The sequence below is a fragment of the Bos indicus genome, chromosome 25 (genome assembly GCF_029378745.1).
Source record: "Bos indicus isolate NIAB-ARS_2022 breed Sahiwal x Tharparkar chromosome 25, NIAB-ARS_B.indTharparkar_mat_pri_1.0, whole genome shotgun sequence".
In the NCBI taxonomy this organism is placed as follows: Eukaryota; Metazoa; Chordata; class Mammalia; order Artiodactyla; family Bovidae; genus Bos; species Bos indicus.
In genome coordinates, this window is record NC_091784.1 from 2,513,288 (window position 1) to 2,536,722 (window position 23,435).

Sequence of the window (23,435 nt, forward strand, 5' to 3'; positions counted from 1 at the left end):
AGGGCCTTAAGAGGTTCAGTCAGGCATCTGGTCTTCATTCTAGAAGCAAGAAGGTGGGGAGAAGATTGGAGGATTTTAAATAATAGCATCTGGGTTACTCTGAAGATGCCCTTCTGGCTGCCGTGTGTGCAGAGTGCTCATTGCAGGAAAACAGAAGAGGTGCCCCCGGAGCCGTCCACTCAGGAGGTGGCGAAAGTCTGCACAAGGGTAGGTCCCAGGAGAAGAAGAAACATGCAAGGTCCAGGCTGGCCGCAGGGCCGACGGCCTCCCCTCCTGCCCCATGCCGGCCCTAACTGGACGACTGGGGAGTGGGGCAGAGCTGCCAAGGCGGGTGCTCACCACCCAGCAGGATTCCAGAGCAGGGTGTCACCCCTCCTCATCATTGTGACAAGCCAGCCCTCCCCCACACCCAGATCAGGAGTCTGAGTCTTGGGGGAGGGGGCTGTGGGCACGTCCACACCCACCCAAATCTGCCACCGTGTTTCCACTAGCCCCGGCCCAGCCTGGCCATCTGACACGGACCCAAGGACTGGGCCAGGGTATGCCCAGGCCTGGGCCTAAGGGGCCCTGGAGATCATAGTTAGGACAGCTGGTGGGCACCTGACGGACAGCACTATGCCCAGAGGCAGGTGACAATCATTACGGAGGGGGCCCTGGGTTTCTAGGGGAAGACAGACGGAGTAGGGACCCCAGCCTGCCCCAGTCTGGCCTAGCCTGGTTAAGAGCCGAGCTGGCAGCTGGGCTGCAGCTGGGCATTCTTGCTTGCCCATCCTCAGGGAAGGAAGTTGGATAAACACCCCAAAAGTGGGGCCCAGAGGGCCGGGGGAGTGGGCGTGGCCTGCAGAATCTGGTGGGCGGGGCCTGTGATGGTCAGAGCCTAGGGGGTGATGCAGGGCTGTGCAGGGAGCTGCCTGGAGGCTGTCAGAAGAACCACTCTGCACACAGGAGTCCCCCACACCCGCTGTCTGGAGAGTCCACCAGGTTTCCAGGAACAGGTGTCCACTGGGCATAGGGACACAGAGTAAGCTGGGATCGCGGGTGCATCCTGGAGAGCCGCACAGACTCATCTCAGGTGGGCAAGCTGGGGCCTCCACTTCCCCACCTGGAACAGGGACGGCCCAGCTCGGCCTCCCAGGGCTGAGAAGAGAGCCCGAGGGTGGTCTCCAGAGTCACGAGGGCGGAGCTGTGTGTCACCGAGCGGGCCCCTAACCTCTCTGAGCCTAAGTTGCTCACTTGTGACAAGAAGCCAAGCTCACCGCCCACCTGAAGGGATGGATAAGGATCGAGTTTCTGTCAACTCCTGGTATGAATGGTCCCCGGTCATGATTATCCCCAACCCCAGAGGGTCTGACCTGGTGACTCAGATGGTCAAGAATCTGCTTGCAATGCAGGAAACCCAGGTTCAACCCCTGGGTCGGGAAGATCCCCTGGAGAAGGGAATGGCAACTCACTCAAATATTCTTGCCTGGAGAAGCCTATGGACAGAGGAGCCTGATGGGCTACAGTCTATGGGGTCCCAAAGAGTCAGACACGATTGAGCAACTTTCACTTTCCACTTCTACCTCCAGGAGGTGGCACCTCCAGCCCCACCCTCCAACCCTCAAGGGCTCCTAGAAGAACACAGATGCCAACTTTATTTTGTAAATATTTTTCTCTGCCCAGCGTGTGCCCAGAGTCTGCTCTGGCCGGGTGATGGGCATAAATTAAGATCACTGAGCTTTCCCAGACAGGGTGTGGGCCCTGGCCCCATCAGTCCCAGCCGAAGTCCTGGCCGGTCATCTGGTAGAACTTGCGGTTGAAGGGCCGGTAGAAGGCCTGCAGGCGCTGGACCACGGACTCGGGCACGCGTGGGTGGGGCCGGCCCTTGGACTTGCCCAGGCAGCGAGGCCGGCCGCTGCCCTGCGCCTTCTTAAGGCAGGGGAAGCCCTTGGTGGCATTGAAGTAGAAGTGCTTGTCCGTGACGACCCGCTTGAGGCCCAGGAAGTCCTGCACACGGCCCAGCTCTCCGGCGGGGTCGCTGACCAGGCGCTCGCCGCTGACGAAGAGGAAGCGGGACAGCGGGAAGTAGCGCAGCCAGTTGTCCAGGTGCTGCGCGTACAGGCCGATGCGCACGGCGCTCCAGGCCGTGTCCACGGGGCCCAGGCCACGGCGGAAGGCCAGGGCGCCAAAGCTGGGCAGGCCCGGGGTCTTGGAGAGGGTCTGCGCGTAGTCGGAGATGGCCCGGGTCACGGGGTTCCGCACGACCACGATCAGCTTTGTGGCCGGGGACATGCTGTGGATGCGGCGTGGGGCCTCCCGTGTCACGAAGTAGCTGGGGGTCTTCTCCAGGGTGATCTGCCCGTCCAGGGTGCGGGGCATCAGGCTCCTGCGGGACGGAGTGTGGAGAGGGGGCGTGAGTGGGTGCTGGCCCTCCTCCCACACTAGATCTGACCCAGGGCCAGTACTAACCTCCCCCGCCAGGGAAGCCCCAAACCTACAAGGTAGCTGAGCCTCCCCTTTGCCCACCCAGCCAGGCCCACCCATCCAAAGTGCCTGCGTGGGCAGCCTGGGGTGTGGACCATGAGGGTGCTCAGCCTTGGGGCAGGCTGGAAGTGGGGCCCATCCTGCAAGGCTGCTCACACCCCCACAGGGCTCAGCTGCACCCCAACCCTGACACGGGTGCCTCTCACCCCAGACCCGGTGCTCATGAGGCCAGGGGCCCCAGGCCTACCGCCCACAAGGCTCCACTTGTCCCCCCAACCCCCGTAGGCCCCTGCACTGTAATTACCCTGGTCACACTCTCATTAAGTGGCTCATGGCGTCCCCTGAATTAGGTCATTAGTTATTGACCAGTGTCCCCAGCAAAGGGCGTCCCGCCTTCCTCTCTGTCACTCCCCCCCATCGCCCCTCCCCACCTCTGAAGGCAGCCCTGCTAATTCTCCCCAACCTGCTCCCCATGTCCCAGAAAGTTGAAAGCCACAGCCCAGCCTAGGACACTGCAGAAGTTAGTGAGGCGGCCTGAGGACCCATCTCAGCCGCCAGGGCTGCCCAGACCCCTCTGGGAACCCAGAGCGCAGGGCCTGCATGCAGCCTTCTCAGCAGTCCCCTCTCTCTGGCCCAGGGCTGGGGGGCACTGATCCTATCCCAGAGCGGGTGAAGCCCCTCCTAGCACCCCACCTTGGCAACGTCCCGAGGCCACCCTGCCAACCAGGTAGAGCTGGGTCGGGTGGGGCAGGGTGCAGCGGTGAGGCCAGCTGAGCAAACAGCTCCGAGGGAGGGTAGGGAACTAGGTCAACAGAGGCAGAGGCTGGGACCTGCGCTCCAGAGGTGGGGGGTCTCTGCCCGCTTCTGACAGAGCTGCCCCGCCCCCGTGGACAGCCCCTAGGACTGGCTCCCCCCAGGAGGGTGACAGACAGGACAGAACTGAGGTCTCAACCAGCCTAGTGACCCCCAGACTCAGCTCCGGGGAGGCAGGCTCCTCTTCTGCTCTGCTGGGTGGACAGACACACGAGTTGGGGTACCAGCTTGGAGGATGCTGATGTCAGGACCAGAGAACGTGCACGTGGGAGTCCCGGGGGTCCTGCCACTCCCCCGACACCCCCATTTGGCTCTGGGGAGTAGGGTAGGCAGCGTGGTTGGCCAGCTATGGGAGCTGCCCCCATCCCTTGAAATAAAGCCCTGGGCAGAGCCAGTCTACAGAAGTTATGGGGGACAGTTCTGCTCCCCCACGTCCCAGGAGTGAGCTGGGACTCCTTTCACACCAGTCACTGCCCCATCTATAGACAGGCACACTGAGGTTCGGAGACGAGCAGGAAGTGCTAGGGAGGGCATGGGCCCCCACCCCCCCCCTGCGTTGCAGCTGTTGGGAGGCGGTGTCAGCCCGGAATGCAGGTGGGGACTGCAGGGTGAGTTCAAAGAGACTGGGAGTGGGGACAAGGCCCAGGGCCGAGTCCAGGGCTGCAGCCTGGGGTGGCCAGCTCAGGGAACCCCCCTTCCCACAAGAGGGAGGCCAGAAGGAGGGGTGTTCTCCACACTGGACCTCGACGCTGAGACTCACAGACAGAAGCCAGTGCCCACAGACAGCAGCAGAAGTCAGCGCCCCCCGCAGGGAGGGAACCAGCCCTGACCGCTTCAGGACCCTCCTCACCGACTGAAACCCCTTTCCATCCGCTTCCTACCCAGGTGCCCAGTGACCCCAGGAGCACCCTCTCTTGTTCCCCAGACAGGCCACCCCGATTCTGAGCAGCCCCATCCCCTCACACCTGGGGTGAGGGGCTGCAAGGAAGCCGGGGAGACTGCGAGGGGCCTTAGCGCCCATTGTTGCTTTCTCTCCAAGGAAGGGGGAGGTGCCCCACTGTGGAAGGGGAATGGGATGGGATGGGGTGCCCACGCTTGCCACACAGCAGCTTGGAGAGCTAAGATCTTTGGGATCAATGACTTGCCCCCCTCCACGGGCCTCAGAAGCCTGTCACCCAGGCAGGCAGGCAGGAAGGAAGGTGGGGATGGGGACTTCTCGGGGGCGGGAGAGAAGGGGGAGAGGATGAGAGGGGCAGGACTCTGACCCCCCACGGCCAACATCTGACGGGCTGCTCTGAGGACACGCGCTCCCTGATCATCTGGTCTGCATTTCCCTGCGGCTTCCATCCAGCCTGTGTGACTCCTCCCCTCTGTCTCTGCCTCAGGACGCCCCTCCGCCTTGGGGGGCCGTCCATACCCCTCTCAGCTCCCCCTCTGCCCCGGACCCCTCTCTGTCTCAGCCTCCCTCCACCTCGGCGCCCCTCCTCTGTGTCTCACACCTCGCCTGGGCCCCATCCCGCGGGCCCTGGGACTCATCAGGAACCAGCTAGGGTTCCCATGTGAAACAGGACAGTGCCAGGAGCCAAGGGGGTTCCCAGACCTGCACCCCTCCTGGTCTGTCTGTTTTTCCAAAATGCCACAGTCAGAGTACAGCCCCCACTTGCCCCCAGACAGGGCACTCCTGCTGAACCGAGATTTTGGGGTGTTTGCATGGCCCCAGCCTCTGCCAGACAGAAGGTGATCGGTGAGTCAGCAAATGGATGAACGAGTGCTGTGTGAGACACTTGAGGGCCCCAGTCCCCAAGGAGGAGGACCCTCAAGAACCTGAGGGAGGAGATGAGGCCCAGGGAGGGGGACTGGTTTGGCCAAGGTCAGCTTTGAGCAGCCCAGGATGCCTGCCAAGGCCAAGGGAAGGGCCCGAGACACCACCTGGTCACAGCCCAGGAGGAACTGGTGTCCCCAGAACTCAACTGGGGTACTAGCCACTCCTCTGCTCACTGCTCCAAACCACCACCCAGAAAGAGCCCTGGAGGCTGGGTCCAGGGTCCTGAGAGCAGACCTGACCAGGGGTTGGGCATCCTCTTTGCAGCTAGGGAGACTGAGGCAGGGGTGGAATTTCAGAGGCTCACTGCATGCACACGGCTGGCTGGAAGGACAGTCAGGTTCAGGGACACAGGTGTCTGTGAGCAACACGAAGCCCAGCTGTGCATGTGTCGGCACCTCCCTTGGAGGGCACGTGGACACATGCCCTCCAGAAGCTCAGGCCTGCACCAGCAGTGAGAGGTCAGCGCTAGCCAGCCCCAAGGGACAGCTCCGGATTAGAGGGGCAGGAGGGACGGTGCCCCTTCCCCCTACAGGGGCTGGGTGGAGGAAGGACTCCTCCTCCACCACTTAAACAGACCAGAACCCCCACCCCCCTCATCTCGGGCCTCAGGGATGCCAGGGGCCCAAGAACCCCTCCCCAAGGCTGAAGACCTGACCCGGAATCTGGGTCCAGCTGGCTTCCTCTCAGGTCCCTTAGGCTCCCCAGACCAGTCCCCCAAAGCTGGAGTGTGTGCCCAGGGAGGGCCCGTCTGGATGGGGGTCTCAAGACCCCCAGCTCTTTGAGAACCCAGCTCTAGATGCCCCTGCAGCCCCTCCCTCATTAGCCAATCAGGGCCAAGCTCTGAGGTTTGCACTTTGGTTACCAGTGTTTCCTTCCCCACCTTCCCCTCCCCCTTCTCCCTCCCCTCCCCCTCTTCCTCCTGTGCACAGAAGTGGTAAATGAAGGATGCTCTGGGATGCTGGAGCACTGTCAGAGCGGACAGTGGTCTCTCCATAAGCATCGGGAATGCAGGGATTCAGACACTTGGGTGCAAGGATGGACCCACCTCCCCCATCACCACACAACTTCCCAGACCCCTAAAGGCAGCCGTCCTTCAGAGTTCAGGAACCAGACCCCCAGTTCTCAGTAGGAACCCTGCAAATCCTTAAGTGATTCTGATGCAAAAAGCAAAGATAAAAAGGAGATGGAGGCCGGGTGGAGTCTGGGTGCAGAAAGCCTGGTAAACATGTAGGTCAAGAGTCTGGGTCCTGCCACCCCCCACTCTCCGCTTGTTCACCAGGTGACTGTGGGCAGGGTCCTCGCTGTCCCTTAGGGGCTAGGCCTGGGCTTGGGGATGAGGTGGGTGCCACAGGGAGTGGGGTGACTCACTCTCCATCTGTAAGCTCTCATTTACCCGAAGGAAAGTATAAGACACCGAGGCAGACTTGTGCCTGACCGACAGAGGCAGCAGGCAGGGCCTCAAGTTCACTCTTCCCTGTGAACCTCCGCAGGGAGGGGCCGGTGTTTGATCAGCCACCAGGACAGGCTACTTCAGCGGGGGCTGGTGCCCCCCTCATTCCTCCAACCCCCAAAGGTCATACCGGGTGGGAATGAGGGCAGCTACAGAGCCCCATGACATGAAGTTGGGGTCCCAGTTCCCATCCCTGGACACTGACTCAAAGGCACCCTCCTCTTTTGTAAAGACCAGACTTTCTCCAGACCCCCAGGACTGCGGAGAAGGATTTCTCTTTCCAGGATCAGGGATCTTGGGGTGGGAATGGGGTGATAGATACTTCTAGGAGGCTGCAAGGAACCGGGAGGCCCTTCCATAAGGTAATTGACCAGAGTTTAGACAGGCTTTCCTTCCCGGAGAGATGCGGCAGAGAGGCGCGACTGAGCACGAAGCATTTCCAAAGCGCCTCAGACTCCAGTGGCTCGAAACTACTTCTCAGCCGGAATCACACTCTAGCCCCCTAGCCAAGGCTTTCCCCGGAGTTTTCAAAGTTTCTGGGAGCCGACGGCCACCCATCTTCTTTTCCATAAAATCCGCTGCAGGAAGTCAAATCTCAACCCGCACGCAGGTTGGTCTCAGCCCCAGAAGATACCCTGAGTCCTTGCCCCGCCGCTTCCCCAGCGAGGCCCCTGGAGCGCACCACGCCGTTTCCCGAAGGCACCCGCCAGGAAACCGATGGGGCCGACGGGCCCGGGCGCTCACCGGTACCAGGCGAGGCCGCGCTCGTAGCACCTGTCGAAGAAGTGGGGCTCCGAGCCGAGCGCGCGGATGTCGGGGTGCAGCCGCAGGAACTCCAGCAGGGCGCGCGTGCCGCCCTTCTTCACGCCCACGATGAGGGCTTGCGGGAAGCGCCGCCGGCCCGAGCCACTGGCCACGGGCAGACCGGGCTCCCTGGGGCTGCGGGATGCTCGGGGCGGCTCGGCGCGCGCAGGGGCCGGCGCGGGGACTCGGCCGGCCGGCGGGCAGCGTCCAGGGAGGGCGCAGAGGCAGTAGGCGCCGAGAACCAGCGCGGCGAACAGCAAAGGCGCACGGGACGCCCGAAGCGCGGTCCCGGGCCCTCCCGCGGTGCCCTGGCTGCCCCCGGCCCCGCCGGCCAGGCCGCCGCTACCTGCCATGGGGCCGCACCGCGCCCAGGCCTGCGAGCGCGGGCTGCAGGAGGGCGAACATCCCCGCCGGTGCCGCGCGCAGCCGGCCGGCACCCGACTTCTGCTCTGCGCCCCACTGCCGGGTCTTCTGCGAGCGGGGCGGGACCAGGGCGAGGGCGGGAGGCCCCGCCCCGCCCAAAGGCCCCGCCCCGCCTAGACCACTGCTCTTCCCTGGACGCGCCGGCACCCACGGGCGCGACTCGGAGCCTCAGAGACTAGCCTGACACGCCCTCTCGGAGACCCCAGGCCCCAGCCCTCTCGGGATGCGGCGGCGGCGACCGCAGGACGGTGACAGGACTGCGCTGCTGTCCAAAGGACCCGCTCCTAGAGGGCCGATCGCCGCGCGGAGCGGCGCGGCAGGTGCGCGGGCGGAGAAAGTGGGTCAAGGTGGCTCGCGGTTCCGGGCCTGATGCTCAGAGGGGCTCTGGAAAAGTGGGAAGTCTGCGGCGGGAACCGGGCTCACCCTACTGACAATCGGTTTGCTATTGCCCTACGCCAGGGTCACGCACGGACAGGGCCGTTGGAGACGACTAGCCAAGTTGATTACCATTTTAAAGTCTGGGAGACATGCTCAGGGGAAACAGGCCCAGTGAAATTCAGACCTGTCTCCTGAGCCTTTCCACCTGTCTGTATGTGCAGCCTAGTCCCCCGGTGTCCCCCTGGGATGTCAGTGACCCATCTCTGACGCTGGTGAAGCGGCTGTATTGGAGATGTGGAGGATTCAGGAGACCTACCTGTGCTGGGGAAACCAGAAGGAGAAGGTGTCCTTTGAGAGAGCTTCCTCTGAGGGGCAGGGAGACTCAGGGCCCATCCCAGTAGAGACCTGCTGGGCACTGGACACTCAGGGACTTTTCTGATCCCCCAGGCTCACTAAGCCCCTAGCACAGCACAATGAAGGCCAGCCAGGAGAGGGCGAGCCAGCCCCAGGGACAGACAGAATGGAACCCATGTCCTCCCTTTGCCTGTTCCCCAGCCTTCCTGGCCTCGGGGCTGGGGCAGGTGGGCCTGAACTCCTCGAAGAGGCCAGGCTTCCCCCAGTCAGTGCCCAGAGACCAATGCCCCAGCTTCTGCTGGTTAACGGGCCGCTCCTGGGCCTAATGGTATCCAGACCTAAGAGCACCCTGGAGCACTTCCCACAGGGCAGGGGCCTCCACGACCCACCTGCAGAGCCAAGGGGTGAAAACCACTGACCAGGGCCCCAGCCCAGTTCCCAGATGCCATACCTGCACCTGCTTGTCAAGGCAAGACTCAGGCAGGAGCCCCGTGGGTGGAGTGTTGGCAAAGCACCATCTCAGGTGCATGCCAGCACACGCAGGGTCACAGGAAGTTCTTCTTCTGGTCTAGCTTAAAACAGGATTTGTTCCAGACAGTCTGGCTCTCGTTAGAGCCGCCCGCTCCACCTGCAGCACCCACCCACAACCTCAGCAACCACTTCTCAGGGCTCCGAACTCCAGCTTTAAACCCTGGTGGCCCCTCTGTCTCCCTGCCCCAGCACCAGCATTGGCTAGGCACTGGCTGTACTCCCTCCTGGGAATGCCTTTCCCTTAGACCCCGGCCTACACACACACACACACACACACATACCTGTTTGGAGACTTTTCAGGAAGAATTCACCAAGAACAGCAGGACCCTGAACACACTGCAGGTGGGGGAGTGATGTCCAGGGACAAGAGTCTGCTCAGTGTTTGGCAGCTGATCCCCTATCTCCACCCACCACCTGGCTCCCAGGTGAGTTGTCATTGTTCAGTCACTAAGTCATGTCCGACTCTCTGTGACCCCATGGACTACAGCACACCAGGGTTCCCTGTCCTTCTCTATCTCCTGGAGTTTACTCAAACTCACATCCATCAAGTTGGTGATGCCATCCAACCATCTCATCCTCTGTCATCTCCTTCTCTTCTTGCCCTCAATCTTGCCCAGCATCAAGGACTTTTCCAATGAGTCAGCTCTTCACATCCTAGGTGGCCAAAGTATTGAAACTTCAGCTTCAGCATCAGTCGTTCCAATGAATATTCAGGGTGGATAGTTATTCCCTTCTCCGGGGGATTTGCCAACCCAGGGATCGAACTCGGGTCTCCTGCATTTTAGGCGGATTCTTTACCATCTGAGCCATCAGGGAAGCCCTCTCAGGTGAGGGGTAGGTGCAGATCTGGGGACATCCAGGATGGCAGCCTTGGGATGTTTGTTCACCAGTGTATCCCCAGCACCTCATGGAGCCTGGTACCCGACAGGCACTCAATAAAGACCAGCCAGTGGAAGGATGGGAGTGGAGGGAGAGGCTGAGGAAGGATTTCTAGAGATAATGGTGAGGCAAGCGGCAGGACAGCATCACAGTCGGCCAGGGGAAGGCTCAGCCTCAGAGAGCACAGTGATGGGAGCCGGGTGGGGAGGCAGAGAACGTGTAGAGCCAAGGCCGTCCCGGGGGAGTGGGTCCCAGCCTCCTCCTCCTCTAGAGCTTGTCCTCAGGCTCGTGCCAGCCCAGACCTCTGGTCCCTAAAGTGGAAAACTCCATCCTGACTCTGAAAGAAGAGCTTCATTGAAACACAATTCCCGTACCATGCAATTCGGCCATCTAATTCGGCCACCATTCTCAAATTCAACAGTTTTCAGCATATTCACAGTGTTGTACAACCATCACCACAATGAATTCCAGAACATATTAATCACTCCAGAAAGAAATCCCATACCTGTTAGCAGCTCATTTCAGTTCAGTCACTCAGTCGTGTCTGATTCTTTGCGACCCCATGTACTGCAGCACACCAGGCTTCTGTGTCCATCACCAACTCCCAGAGCTTGCTTAGACTCACGTCCATTGAGTCAGTGATGCCATCCAACCATCTCATCCTCTGTCATCCCCTTCTCCTGCCTTCAATCTTCCCCAGCATCAGGGTCTTTTCCAATGAGTCAGTTCTTCACATCAGGTGGCCATATTGGAGTTTCAGCTTCAGCATCAGTCCTGGCAATGAATATTCAGAACTGATTTCCTTTAGGATGGACTGGTTGAATCTCCTTGCAGTCCAAGGGACTCAAGAGTCTTCTCCAACACCACAGTTCAAAAGCATCAATTCTCCCCTCGCTCAGCCCCTGGCCACCACTATCTATTTTTTGTCTCTGAATCTGCCTCTTCTCCACGTATCATATATGTGGGATCATACATTATATGACCTTCTGCAGCTGGCTTCTTTCACTCAGCATAGTGTGTTCAAGGGTCGTTTATACTGTGGTGTGTCAGTGCTTCGCTCTTTTCATGGCTGCATAATACTCTGTGTGGCTGGACCACGTTCTGCTTATCTATTCATCAGTTGCGCTTTTTCCCACCTTTTGGTTACTGAGAATCATGCTGCTGTGAACGTTTATTTACAAAATCTCATGTGAGCATAAGTTTCGTTTATGTTGGGTATATACCTAGGAGTGAAATTGCCCGGTCAAATGGTAACTATTTATCCCTTTATGAAGAGTCCTCTTTCATTTTTTTTTTTAACTACATGAAGCTTGTGGGGTCTTAGTTCCCCCACCAGGGATTGAGCCAAGGACAGTGGAAGTGCCGGGTCCTAACCACTGGACCACCAGGGAACTCCCTGAAGAGTCCTTTTGAAGGTTAAATATGGAAGTTTCAGCATCTATGTCTCTGTACTTCTCAACCTCAGGGCTGCTGCCTTCCCTCCTCCCCAGGATGTCTGAGTGGCCCCTCCACCCTGCCTTGCCATCAGAGTCCAGCCCCAACTCACCACTGGCTGTGTGACCTAGGGAGGGTGGATCACCCCCTTTCAGCCACATGGTGAAAAGTCACTTTGGGGCCCCAGAAGAGAGTAGGCCATGGGGACTCAGGGCGAGTGGCTGTCCCTGTGCCCTGAGAGAGTGGCTTAACTCCTGCCCTGTCTGGTCACACTTCCTGTCCAGAAAAAACAGGTGTCAACCAGGCCTTTCTGTCCAGTCTGATCTTCCCAGGAGCCCTTTAGCTTTGAGTGCTCCACATGGCCCAATTTCAATTCCCGTTTCACCTCGTCTGGGTCCCCTGCCCAGTCAGGGGCCAGGCAAAAGTCCATCTGCTCACCCTCCCTGGCCAGCCATCAGACATGCAGAGAAGTTGGATCTAATATGGCAGAAGGGCCTGAGCAGGGAGAATGTGGAAGAGGAGGTGGACGGAGCTGGGTCAAGTACACAGCATCCCTGGGGGAGGGCCAGAGCGGGTGACCCCAGGGAGAGAGTCCAGGGAGCAAGGTCGTGGTGGATAGACAGACCAGCCTGGCCTCACAGGTCTATGAGCCAGCTATCCCAGTTGTGTCTGCATCTCCTTCGCAGACGGTAATGATTTCCCTGTGGGCGATTTTGATCTCCATCTACCTCCTCCACCTACCCATGCTCTCTGCAAGGCCAGGGATGGAGTCAGTCTTGATCCCTTCTGTGGCTCCATGCCTAAGCATGGTGAGTGCTCATGAACCTTGTTGAGTGGCTGAGTGACTGACTCTGCATGTATGTCTGAGACAGTCTAGGTGTGGAGCCCCGCCCCCATGCTCCTCTCCTTCCCAGGCTGTCCCCTCCCCAGCCCAGGCCCCCAGGGGCAGCATTGCAGGGTGTGCAGCTCTGCTCTGGAAAATGATTAATAACACCGTTCAGTCCCTCCCTCCGTGGGGCACAGCTGGGGGAGATTTCACACATGCGGGGCTTCCAGAAACTTCCTCCCTGAGAACCACACCCTCACCCCCCAGACCCACTGCCCTGCAGCCCTCTGGGATTCCTCAGTCTGCAAGGGGAGCCGAGGGGAGGGGGCTGAGGCTGAGGGTGGGCCCAGCTGTCCTTGATTTGTGTGGGGTTTTTCCATTTCAGATGCCGGGTCTGCCCGAGCATATAGAGGATGCGGTTTCCTTCCCGGGGAGGCGCCCCTGAGAGACGTCTCCCCACCTACCCCACCCACCCCCAGAGCCCAGCTCAGTCTGGTAGGGAGCGAGGGCCAGGAAGCCCTGGGGAGTGGGGCGCACAGCACAGCACAAAGCCGGCAGCAAGGCTTCTCGGCGATGATGGCGGGCTCAAGCCCAGCTCTGCCCCTCCCAGCGTGTGACCTGGGCAGGTAGCCAGCCTCTCTGAGCTTCACTCTCGTACTTTATAAGGCGGAGATGACACCAGCCCCCACCTCTCTGGGTGCCTGGCTTTTAAGCTCTTTATGATACGGAGGCAGTGGGCATGTGACAGTGACTCTGGCACAAGAAGGGGAGCCCTGAAGGTACTCCCACCCTGGGAGCCCTAAGTACTTCTTAATTTGTCCTCCTGGGGACCAGGCTGGAGAGGAAGGGCCTCCCTAGTCCCAGGGTGTCCCAGGTGGCACTAGTGGTAAAGAGCCCTCCTACCAATGCAGAAGATGCGTGTTCCATCCCTGGTCGGGAATATGCCCTGGAGTAGAAAATGGCAACCCACTCCAGTATTCTTGCCTGGAGAATCCCATGGACAGAGGAGCCTGATGGGCTACAGTCCATGGGGTCACAGAGTCAGACACGACTGAAGCAACACAGCAGCAGTAGCAGCAGGATCTTGTTCCCAGAGACCAGCTAAATGTGAGGACACAGAAGGACAGAAATGCTTGCAGGGCAAACAGGATCCCTAGGAGAAGGGACACTGTGTGTTCACACAAATGCGCCGAGCCTGCCTGTGGCCCTGGGGTTTGCCAGGAGGAGCCAGACCCGAGTCCCGAGCCGGAATGGCCCCAGCTTGCCTCCAGCCACCCCCACCCCTTTCCCTTGGGTCTTCCTGGGGGGCGCAGCAGAAAGAGGCCCATTTGCCACTGGGCCCCTGCTTCCCCAGGAGAGGGCAGGGCTCCAAGTCCAGGACACATAAGTGGGCCTTGCAAACTGCTTCCCACCCACCAGCCTGGCCCAGCTCCATTTATAACAGTCCTCTCAGGCTGGGAGTCCCAGCCTTACAAAGGAGAGGGCTGGTAACAGCCTTTAGACCCAAGGTGAGTCTAAAGAGGGGAGAAAGGGGGGCCCACAGAAACAGGACTCCCTCTGTCCCCCCTCCACCTCCTCCATCTTTGCAGCCGTACGCCGGGCTTCTCAGAGCCTTGGGGAAGCCTGCGAGTCATCCAGGAACCCCCACGTTAGGCCACTGGGGCTTTGTGGCCAGGTCTGTCTGTGCCCTGAAGAGGGCCCCCGTGGGCTGAACACATTCCATCAAGAGCTGGGGGCTAGTGCAAGCTCAGGAAGCCCATGCTCTGCAAGGGCCAGGACCATGCTCACATACACACAGGCAAGAGGGGCTTCAGAGGCCTGCCCACCATCCCCTGCCCCATGTGGAGAGCCCCAAGTTTGAACCTCCCTGCACACCAGTGACCTACTCACAGCCAGCAAGGCCAGGGAACAGCCCCCCACGGAGGCCCATGCCCCTCACACCCATCCCCTGCGCTTCCAGCGGAAACACCCCATGCTCACAGTTGGCCAGACAGACGGGCAGACGGGCATTCAGCCAGTCTTGTTCAACTGGGGCTTGGGAAGATCCAGAGCCCAGAGCCCCAGGGTTGAGCATCTTGAACATGTGCCTTGCACTCTGCTCTGCTCCCCTCCAGACACCCCGCTAAGTGGCAGACTCCCTGCTTGGACAACAGGACCTTCAAGCCTGACCGCCACACCCGCCTCAGAGAACAGTGACTCCGCCCTTGTCCCCCATATGGTCAACACTGTCCTTCCTCTGACACTGGCTTCCCTGTCCTCCCCCAACTTCCAGGTACACCCCAGGGGCTCTGGCCTCAGAGATGGAGCACAAAACACCCCACAACGACCGAGACTAAGGGACCAAAAAGCCACCAGCAGCAGGCAGATGGCATCTCAGGGAGCAGAGCCCATGGGCCCTTCTCCTCTCTGCTCCAGCCTCTAGCAGTGCAGCTGCCAAGCCCTTTGAAGCCAACAGGAGCTTGTAAATGTCCTGACTAGAGATGAAACATGGTAAGACATGAAGCCAGAGGCTGCAACACAGATAATCTCCACCGTTTTACAAGGAACAAGTCACGCCTAGAGACAGGTGCTGGGGGAGCTGAGGGGCTGGGGCGGAAGGAGATTATCAGCAGGTAACCCCCTTCCCAGCAGCCCCCCTCTTGTCTGCTGCCAGAACCTCACCAACCATCTTCCCTGTGCGTCTTACCCCTAAGCTCTTCTAGCAGAGCCCAGGGCCAGGGGTAGGGTGACAAGTGGCCCTGGGGTTCCTGCCTCCTCCAGGCCATGGATACACTCACACAGATGTGTGGTTTATTCATCCTGAGACTATGTGGCCCCCGCAGAGGGAGCAAGCAGAGGCAGTGCGGTTTTATGCACATTCATCTGGTCCTGCCACAGGCAGCCCCCTTTCAGGGCTCACTCTTTGGGGTAGGGAAAGAGATGTCGTTGTTCAGTTGCTCAGTCGTGTCCGACTCTTTGTGACCCCGTAGACTGCAGCACGCCAGGCCTCCCTGTCCTTCACTATCTCCCAGAGTTTGGTCGAGATTCATGTCCATTGAGTAGGTGATGCCATCCAACCATCTCGTCCTCTGTCACCCCCTTCTCCTCCTGCCCTCAGTCTTTCCAAGCTGAAGGTCCAATACTTTAGCCACCTGATGAAAACAGCATCACTGGAAAAGACCCTGATGCTGGGAGGGAATGAGATTCCACCATTCTAGGGTGGAATCTGCCTGGTCTAGAGGCCCAGGCACAGGGGGTTTGGGTGCAGATGGTGTGCGTAATATAAACAACACAGTTACGATAAATAAATAACTGTGCTATCACTTGTGGAGTCAGGGATCAAGGATCAAGCCAGAGAGTGGGTTCTGCGGAGCCTTGGCAGGCAGAGCATGAGGGAACCACTGAGGGAAGTCACCTGGTCTGATGACTATTTTTCAAAGACCACACTGGTGGGGACAGCTGGGAGCTGTCTCTACTGTGTGGGAGAGAAGTGGACAAAGATGTGTGGGAGGCAGAACCTCAGGATTTGGTGCCCCCTCAAATGGTAAAGAATCCTCCTGCAGTGCGGGAGACCTTGGTCCGATCCCTGTCTTGGGAAGATCCCCTGGAGGAGGGCCTGGCAATGCACTATAGTATTCTTGCCTGGAGAACCTCCATGGACAGAGGAGCCTGGTGGGGTACAGATGATGGAATCGCAAAGAGTCAGACACTGAGCAACTAAGCACACAGCGTGGGCCAGCAGGTACGATGAAGGTGTGGAAGGGCCACAGAGAGGAGGCTGGGGCTTCAGAGCAGGTGGGTCCCACCCAAATGCCCTGGAGAAGGGTCTGGGGCTTGGCTGGGGCTGGGAGGGATCAGTCACCACCTTCCCAGCCCCCAGCTCTGTCTGCTTCTGCAGACTCCAGAAGGGGGCACACTGGGCCTCCACTGCTCTCCCAACACCAGAGCATAACCCCTGCCTCCTGCTCTGAAAGCAAGGAGTCTCCACCACTGGGCTGCCAAGGAAGTCTCAACCAGAAACTTTTTCTTTTTTACTATTTATTTATTTCCCTGCACCAAGTCTTAGTTGCCGGCATGTGGGCTCTTTGACCTTGGCTGTGGCATGCGGGTTCTTTAGCTGCAGCACGTGGGATCTAGTTCCCTGACCAGGGATCTAACCTGGGTCCCCTGCATTGGAAGGGCAAGGTTTCAGCCACTGGACCACCAGGGAAGTCTCCCGAGCAGTAACTGCCTTGAAGCCCACCAAATGCGCCTCCGCCGCACCCTCGGACGCCAGGTGGCCTCTGCTCGTGGTGGAGGTTGGGGGGCACTGGCTTGTTGAGCCGGCGCGGCTTGGAGCCGGGACGATGCGGGCGCTGACTCCTGGGTGCGGCGGGGAAGCGCGGCGCGGGCGGGAGCCCGGGGCGGGGACCCGCCCAGCGGTCAAAGCTGCTACCGCAGCGCCCCCGGCGGCGCCACAGGGAAGTGCCGCGCCGCTCAGACCTGCTCAGGCGCTCCTGGGGCCTGAGCGGCCTCTGCCGGTCCGCCCTGCACACGGTCCCTGGGCCCACTCCCTGAGAGGACCTTGAAGACCGGTTGATTCGGAAGGGGATCATAGCGCTACACCCCCCAGCAGGGCCTGGGATGGGGTCGGGGCACGTGGCTGGCTTGGTGGTGACCTTCACCGACCTCTGCAGGTGCCCCCTTCCACGTCCGGCCCCTGCCCACATGCATGCAGGGTGTCAGGGGGTCCTGAGACCTACCAACAGGACCCAAGTAGCACCCTTACCAGGGTCATGGCTCTCCCTGGCACTGGACTTGTCACTCAGAAGAAATGAAACCCTTGGATGAGCAAAAGCCCCAGGCATCATCAATTCAGTCATCTGCTCTGTGTTCATTAAGCCCAGTCTCCAGGCTTCCCAGGTGGCGCTAGTGGTAAAGAAACTATCTGCCAATGTAGGAGATATAAGAGACTCAAGTTCAATCCCTGGGTCGGGAAGATCCCTTGGAGCGGGGCATGGCAACCCACTCCAGTATTCTTGCCTGGAGAATCCCATGGACAGAGGTGCCTGGTGGGCTACAGTTCCCGGGTCGCAAAGAGTTAGACACGGCTGAAGCGACTTTGCATCCACTCACACCTCCAGGCTGGGGATCAGCAGAGTCCCACTGGTCCCCTGCCTGAGGTGCCCTGCCCTGCCAATGCCCAGCCCTGCTGGCTGGGTTTGACAGAGCAACCGGAGCTGTCTGCCCCTGAATGCAACCCTTGGCTCAAAAGGCTGTGTCCCGGGACCTCCACCTGGCAAAGAAGCAGGCACGGTAGGCGGCAGAGGGGGATGGGCTCTCAAAAAGCCTTTTGTTTCTCAAGAAGGAACTGCAGGGGCAGGCCAGAAGTTGTGATGCAATCCTTCAGGGGGGTGGGGTGGATTTATGATTCCCCCAGCCCTTGGTAGAAACGTTGTCAGGGGCCATCCACTTCCAGGTTCGCAGTATGACGGGACCTTGGGGTCCTGGTGCTCACCCTCCTCACTCCCCTCCTCCCAGAGCACTGCTTGCCAGCCCCCAGTTACCACCCTGTACAAATGAGCATGGGACCCCTGGGGTGCAGGCATCAAGCACTGCCACTCACAGCTCCCCTACAAGTCTCACCATCCCCAGGCCCAGCCCTCCAGCCCACTGTGCTATAGCTCTGAGCCCAAGGGGCAGCCACAAGGGCGTGGCCTGGACACATGGGCCCAGCTTGCCCCAGGAGGCCAGCTTGCTCTTGGGCCAAGTTCAAGCTCAAGGGTCACCCTAGCCAGGATGCAGAGCCAGGAGTGCTGGGAGAAGTGAGCAAAGTCCAAGGTCCTTCCTGGCTCTGGAGCCCAGAGGTTCCTGCTGACCACTCAGCTGGCTCTGATTCATTCAAAGGGTTCTGGGCATGCAAACTGGCTCAAGGGCTTCCCAGGTGGGCTCAGTGGGTAAAGAATCTGCCTGGCAATGCAGGAGACAGAGACATGGGTTCCATCGCTGGGTCGGGAAGATCCCCTGGAGGAGAAAATGGCAACCCACTCCAGTATTCTTGCCTGGAGAATCCCATGGGCAGAGGAGCCTGGTGGGCTACAGTCCATAGGGTCACAAAGAGTCAGACATGACTGACTGACTTAGCACAAACTGGCTCAAGCCTGCGAATTGACAGAGGGAGTCTAGTGTCTGTCTTTATGATTCAAGTTAGATTTCTGCTCATACAGGGCTTCCCAGGTGGCGCTAGTGGTAAAGAACCCACCTGCTAACGCAAGAGATATGAGACGCAGGTTCAAGCCCTGGGTCAGGAAGATCCCCTGGAGGAGGAAATGGCAACGAGGAAATCATCTTTATGATTCAAGTTAGACCTCTGCTCATACAGATCAAGTGAGACCAGACTTCCAATCTACTTCACTTTGAGAAGCACCCTGCCCAACTGGCCGACTCTGTAATTCTGTGTGAGTCAGATTATTCTGACAGCTGCTTTGACTCTGTTGACTGGCACAGTGAGCCACCATTGGCCCTGCTGCCCTGGGACCCAGTGACTCCCATGCATTCCAGGCTTCCAGTTCAATGACAGCAGCTCTCCTGTAATTCCTGATGTTGTTAATAAAGACAGCAAGCCTGGGTTCCATTTGTTTACTGGTCTCCTGATTACTCTAGAGAGGATTCAAGGTGGAAGGGGCTTCACTCTCCTCCCCCCACCCCCACCCCCACCAATGGCAGGTGCCTCAGAGCACATGCAGTGAGGTTCGCTCACTGTCTACTGGGAGGGGTTAATGGGAAGCTGTGAGCTCAGGGTCCCCAGCCTCACACTGTCAAGGTGATGAAGCAATAGCTGCTTTCCTAAGCCCGAGTGAGGCAAGCCACATCTGCACAGATGGTGCAACGGGGTTCGGGATTTCTCCTCCTGTAACCGAGGTCAGAGTCCATCCCCTCCGCCTGCTCCCCCAGCGGGTCACGGGTCATCACCACTCTGGCTGCCTGCAAGGGTTTAGCCAGAGAGAATCATAGAGTGACTGGGCTGGGGCAGCTGGCAGGGCCACCCCTGTCTGCATCCTATCTCCTGGCACAGCCTGGAGAAGGTGGGCAAGAGCTTTGGTGAGGGCGGAGCCATCTCAGGGCTGGGCCCCATGGGGTGAGTCCAGACAGGCAGCGAGGGGGGCAGTGGGCTGAGAGGAAAGGAAGGTGGGGCTTGCAGCATCATCCAAAGATAGACCAGGCCTGGAGTCCACACCCCGAGACCCTGTGTGAGCCAATAGCAGGGCCCGTCCTGGTAGCCGAGTGTGAGCCTTCTTCTCTTCCCAGCAAGAGCCTGTTCAGAGCCAAGGGCTTGGGAGTCTTCCTGAGGTTTCAGCTACCCCTTCTCCCAACCCTGACACCCCTGCTCTGAATGTCTGCGGCTCCACGACCGAGGTGGGTGGCATCAGACAGTGTCCACCTGATCTGGGTATGGGCAGCCTGCCTACTGTCCCTGGGAGGCGGAGGTTTCTTCGGCTGAAAGAAATGAGGGAGGAGAGAGAAAAACAAGTCGCTGTTAACAGGTCTGCCACCACTCCCTGGGCTACCCCAGTGTCTCCAGCCTGCAGCTCAGGGAGGCCAGGAGGACCCAGACCCCTAGCCTGGGGACGTCTCTGTGCCCGGTTCATCCGCTGAGACTGCAGGATAACCCAGAGTCTATCCTTCCTCCACATGTCCTGGAGGACAAATAACTACAGAAGGACAAGGTATTGTCAAACCTTTATCACATGCTGGCCCTTCCGGACACCTTCACTTAACCGCCACGGTGAGGGAACAAGCAGGTGCTATTAGCAACCCCATTTTACAGAGGATAAAACTGAGACTAGGAGGACTTCCCTGGTGGTCCAGAGGTTAAGACTCTGTGCTCTCACTGCAGGGGACCAGGGTTCGATCCCTGATTGGGGAACTGGATCCCACATGCTACAAGTAAGAGTTTATATGTCACAACTGGGACCCAGAGCAGCCAAAGAAATAAATATTTAAAAAACAAAAACTGAGATTAGGGGCTGGCCACAGTCCTATGGGCAGCAAATGAAGAGAGGGAATTGAGCTACAAAGAGTGCAGAGAAGTTCAGAGGGTGGTTGGGGAGGCAGAGAGCAGAGGGCCAGAGAGGAGGCTGGGCTCAGATAGTGTTAGTTGCTCAGTCGTGTCCGACTCTTTGCGACCCCATGGACTGTAGCCCACCAGGCTCTTCTGTCCATAGGATTCCCCAGGTAAGAGTACTGGAGTGGGTTCAGGCCTGACCCAAGGATCAAACCCGGGTCTCCTGCATTGCAGGAGGATTCTTTACTGTCTGAGCCACCAAGGAGCTCAAATAAAATGCACACAAATGAAAAATGGCCCCTAAATATCTACCGATGATGAATACTGCCAACACAAGCACACATTTACTAGCTCCTACTGCATGCCAGGACCCAGCGCACTTTAGGGCAGCCAGTCTCAACAGGCCTGGGAAGGAGACTCTGCCATCACGCCCACTACACAGAAGAGGAGGCGGCTCAGACAGGCCAACAAGCAAGCCAGCAGCCACACAGCCCTGGTCCTCAGCCTTTGTGCTGCCCTGCATGTGACCAACCAGCGTGGGAGGCAGGACAGCTGTCTTTTGTCCCTGCCCCGCAGCCACCCTCCAGTGGCCCTGGGCAGAACCTGGGTGGCGTGCTTTGGTGCCCGCACCCTTTGTCACCATAAATGAACAAGAACTGTGTACCCTTGGGCCTCTAAAGTTTACACAGGCCTGTGCCCAGGTGCCAGGAAGCAAACGCACCTTTAGGGATAAACTTCAATGAGCTGCTGAAAATTCAGAAGCGGGACTGTCCGCGCTTGGGGCCATCGTTCAGGAACTCATGGCCCAGCCCGTTGCCACACCTGCCACAGGATACCTGGGGAGACAAGGCAGCCATAAAAACAGCTACAGCCATGGCCCCCGCAGTGGGGGTCCTCACACCCATTTCCCAAGGTAACTGCTGTCGGCCCCATCTCACAGCCTCCCCGGAAAGCTGTCGTTTCCCTGTCCTCACCAAGACCCCAGGGTCACCCAATAATTTGGGGTGGCAGCTCCCCAGCTGAGGCCAGAGGCCTGGAATAGACAGACGCTAGGCCCCCGCAGCTGAGGGGGAGCAGCAGGAAGGGGGACCTGGTTCCAGGTCCCCCTGGCCAACACCCCTCCCCTGCCTCCCTGCTGCTACCACTCACCTTTATGGCTTCAGGCCGATTGTGCTCTGGCCGCTTGGCCACACTGTCAGCATGGATGGTCTCAGTGAACGCCGGCCATGGGGATGAGTGTGCGTACTTGGAGCGGCTGGAGAAGAGCTCATAGCCACACTTGGCACACACGTAGATACCTGGGGCGGAAGGGAGGCAAGAGCAGAGATGCTGGCTCCAACACCTCGGGGGAGAGCTCCCAAATCCTGGGCGAGACCCCAGGAAAGGACAGCAGGACCCGGGTTACTAGGTGGGCTGCACATCCTCCCCATGTACCCACCCACCACCCACAGGCCTGGACATCAACTCTGTAGGGGAGACACGGCATGGAGTTCATGTTGAATGGTTCTGAGCCTGTGCCAGAGACCAGGAGAGTCACTTTTCACACTTATCTCACTGGCTCTTCTTAACAACCCTGTGACGCAAATGTTCCCATTTTACAGATGAGGAAGCTGAGGTGCAGGCATACAAAACATTCAGCTACAGGGTGTGCAGCCAGGAAGGAACCCAGGCAGTCTGATGAGGACACAGCTCTGCCCCCCAAACACGCAAACAGGCCTCACCACCACTAGCCCACCTCCCTTCCCATGTGGCTGACCCTCTGCCCAAAGAAGCCTTGAGCTGGATGCCCAGCCACGGGCCTGCTCTCCAAACAGGAAAAGAAAGATCCCAGCAAAAACACTTCCGGTCCAGACAGAGGGCCCAGGAAGACAGAGGGGCAGGGAGAAAAATGGGTTAAACTATCCCCAAAAGATCACTTTGAGGGGGGAAAAAAGGTTGCAAAATTGACTTGCAGAACAGGAAACTGCTTGGGGGTCCCTCAAGGGGTACTGAGTCACCTTTTGCCCCCTGCCGGCCTAGAGACAATCTACCCTAGAGTCCATGACCACTCAGCGTTTACCAGTAACTTGAGGAAGGAAAGAGGAACCAGGAGGTACTGTGGAAGTGAGGTTTCTAGTGTGGCTGAGTACCCGGAGGACAACCCCAAGTCCCACAACCAGAGGGTGCTATGTCGCAGCTGGCTCACAGAGATGCCAGGTGTCACAGCCCAGCCCCCTAGAGAGTTGACACCCAAGAAACCCCGCCCCGGGGTAGGTCGCAGCTCTAGTCTTGCCTGTGGACATATTTTTACCAAATTAGTCCATGACCAGGCAGCACAGCCCAGAATGTGATTCACCTGGATCTCTCAAAGCCTGGGGCCAGGGCTGAGGGTGGGCCATGCCCCAACCAACCACTCACCACCCCTCTCCCCCACCTTCCACCCCTACTGGCTGGCCCAGGCTGTCCAGTCAAACTTGACTGGCCATTGGCAGCCTGGCCTGGTTACCCAACCCTGGGCCCCCTGAGAAGGCTGGGGTGGCACCCAGGCAGTTACATTTGGATCCCAACGGGACATTCTGTGCTTTCCAGCTCACCCCGCAGGTCTGGGGAACTGCGGAGGAGAAAGGGCTGGGGTCATAACCGGGCGATGCCCCAAGGAAAGGGAGCCAGTCACAGGAGCTGCCCCCCTGAACAGGACCTTCCAGCGAGTCCCTCTAAAGTCCCGATCCTGACCCGGATACCCCGAAGGGCGTCGCCACCCGCGTTTACCCTGACCGCACAGATTTCCGCGGAAAGGGCCACGCTCGCACTCAAGGCCTGTGCTCTCTCCAGTGTCTCCCTCCCCTCGGGTACCCCTACTCTCCGGGCCCCTCAGACTCCTCCCTCCTCCATATCGCCTTTGCTCCGCATGCGCTCCTCCCCGCGCGGCCACACTCGTCCCGCGTTCCTGGGGCTCCACCGCCACCCGGAGGGCGGCGACGGCCCGGCCTGCTGTCCTCCCAGAAGTTAAAGATCGTACCCGGCTCAAAGTGGTTCTGGAAAATCTCGCCCCCGAAGAAGCTGCAGAACGACATGGCGCCGGAAGGACGGCCGCACACCCACCGCCTCCGACGGATCCGAGGCCAGACTCAGGATCCGCCGCTTGTGTCCGCCTAGCGAGAACCAATCCCTCTCTGACCCCACCGGGCCCAGGAGCCCCGAGGCACAACTCCCCCAGGCAGCCAATCACGTCCGGGAATGCGAGACACCCTCT

At 59.2% G+C, this 23,435-nt stretch overlaps 2 protein-coding genes across 3 annotated transcripts; both read right to left on the reverse strand.

Moving 5' to 3' along the window:
* Positions 1 to 1,610: 1,610 nt before the first annotated feature.
* On the reverse strand, positions 1,611 to 9,302 carry HS3ST6 (heparan sulfate-glucosamine 3-sulfotransferase 6). Of its 2 annotated transcripts, none has more exons than XM_070779431.1 (2): positions 7,326 to 9,302; positions 1,611 to 2,365 (listed from the first exon to the last, which is right to left on the reverse strand). In XM_070779431.1, the coding sequence occupies exons 1-2, from the start codon at positions 7,706 to 7,708 to the stop codon at positions 1,750 to 1,752; spliced, it is 999 nt and encodes a 332-aa protein (XP_070635532.1). In that variant the 5' UTR covers positions 7,709 to 9,302; the 3' UTR covers positions 1,611 to 1,749. The 2 variants fall into 2 exon arrangements, with proteins under 2 accessions (XP_070635532.1, XP_070635531.1); XM_070779430.1 differs by having other exon boundaries at positions 7,296 to 7,878.
* A 9,461-nt stretch (positions 9,303 to 18,763) lies between these two features.
* Positions 18,764 to 23,423, reverse strand: MSRB1 (methionine sulfoxide reductase B1). The gene is made up of 4 exons (XM_019987595.2): positions 23,202 to 23,423; positions 21,353 to 21,501; positions 20,925 to 21,039; positions 18,764 to 19,635 (listed from the first exon to the last, which is right to left on the reverse strand). Exons 1-4 carry the CDS (start codon positions 23,254 to 23,256, stop codon positions 19,604 to 19,606), a joined length of 351 nt encoding a protein of 116 aa, XP_019843154.1. The 5' UTR covers positions 23,257 to 23,423; the 3' UTR covers positions 18,764 to 19,603.
* Between the last annotated feature and the right edge of the window lie 12 nt (positions 23,424 to 23,435).

Coding starts and splice junctions, on each gene's coding strand:
- HS3ST6 (XM_070779430.1), bottom strand. CDS start 7,708: ATGGCAGGTAGCGGCGGCCTGGCCGGCGGGGCCGGGGGCAGCCAGGGC. Junction 2,366..7,295: donor CGCGGCCTCGCCTGGTACCG/GTGAGCGCCCGG, acceptor TCCGTCCCGCAG/GAGCCTGATGCCCCGCACCC.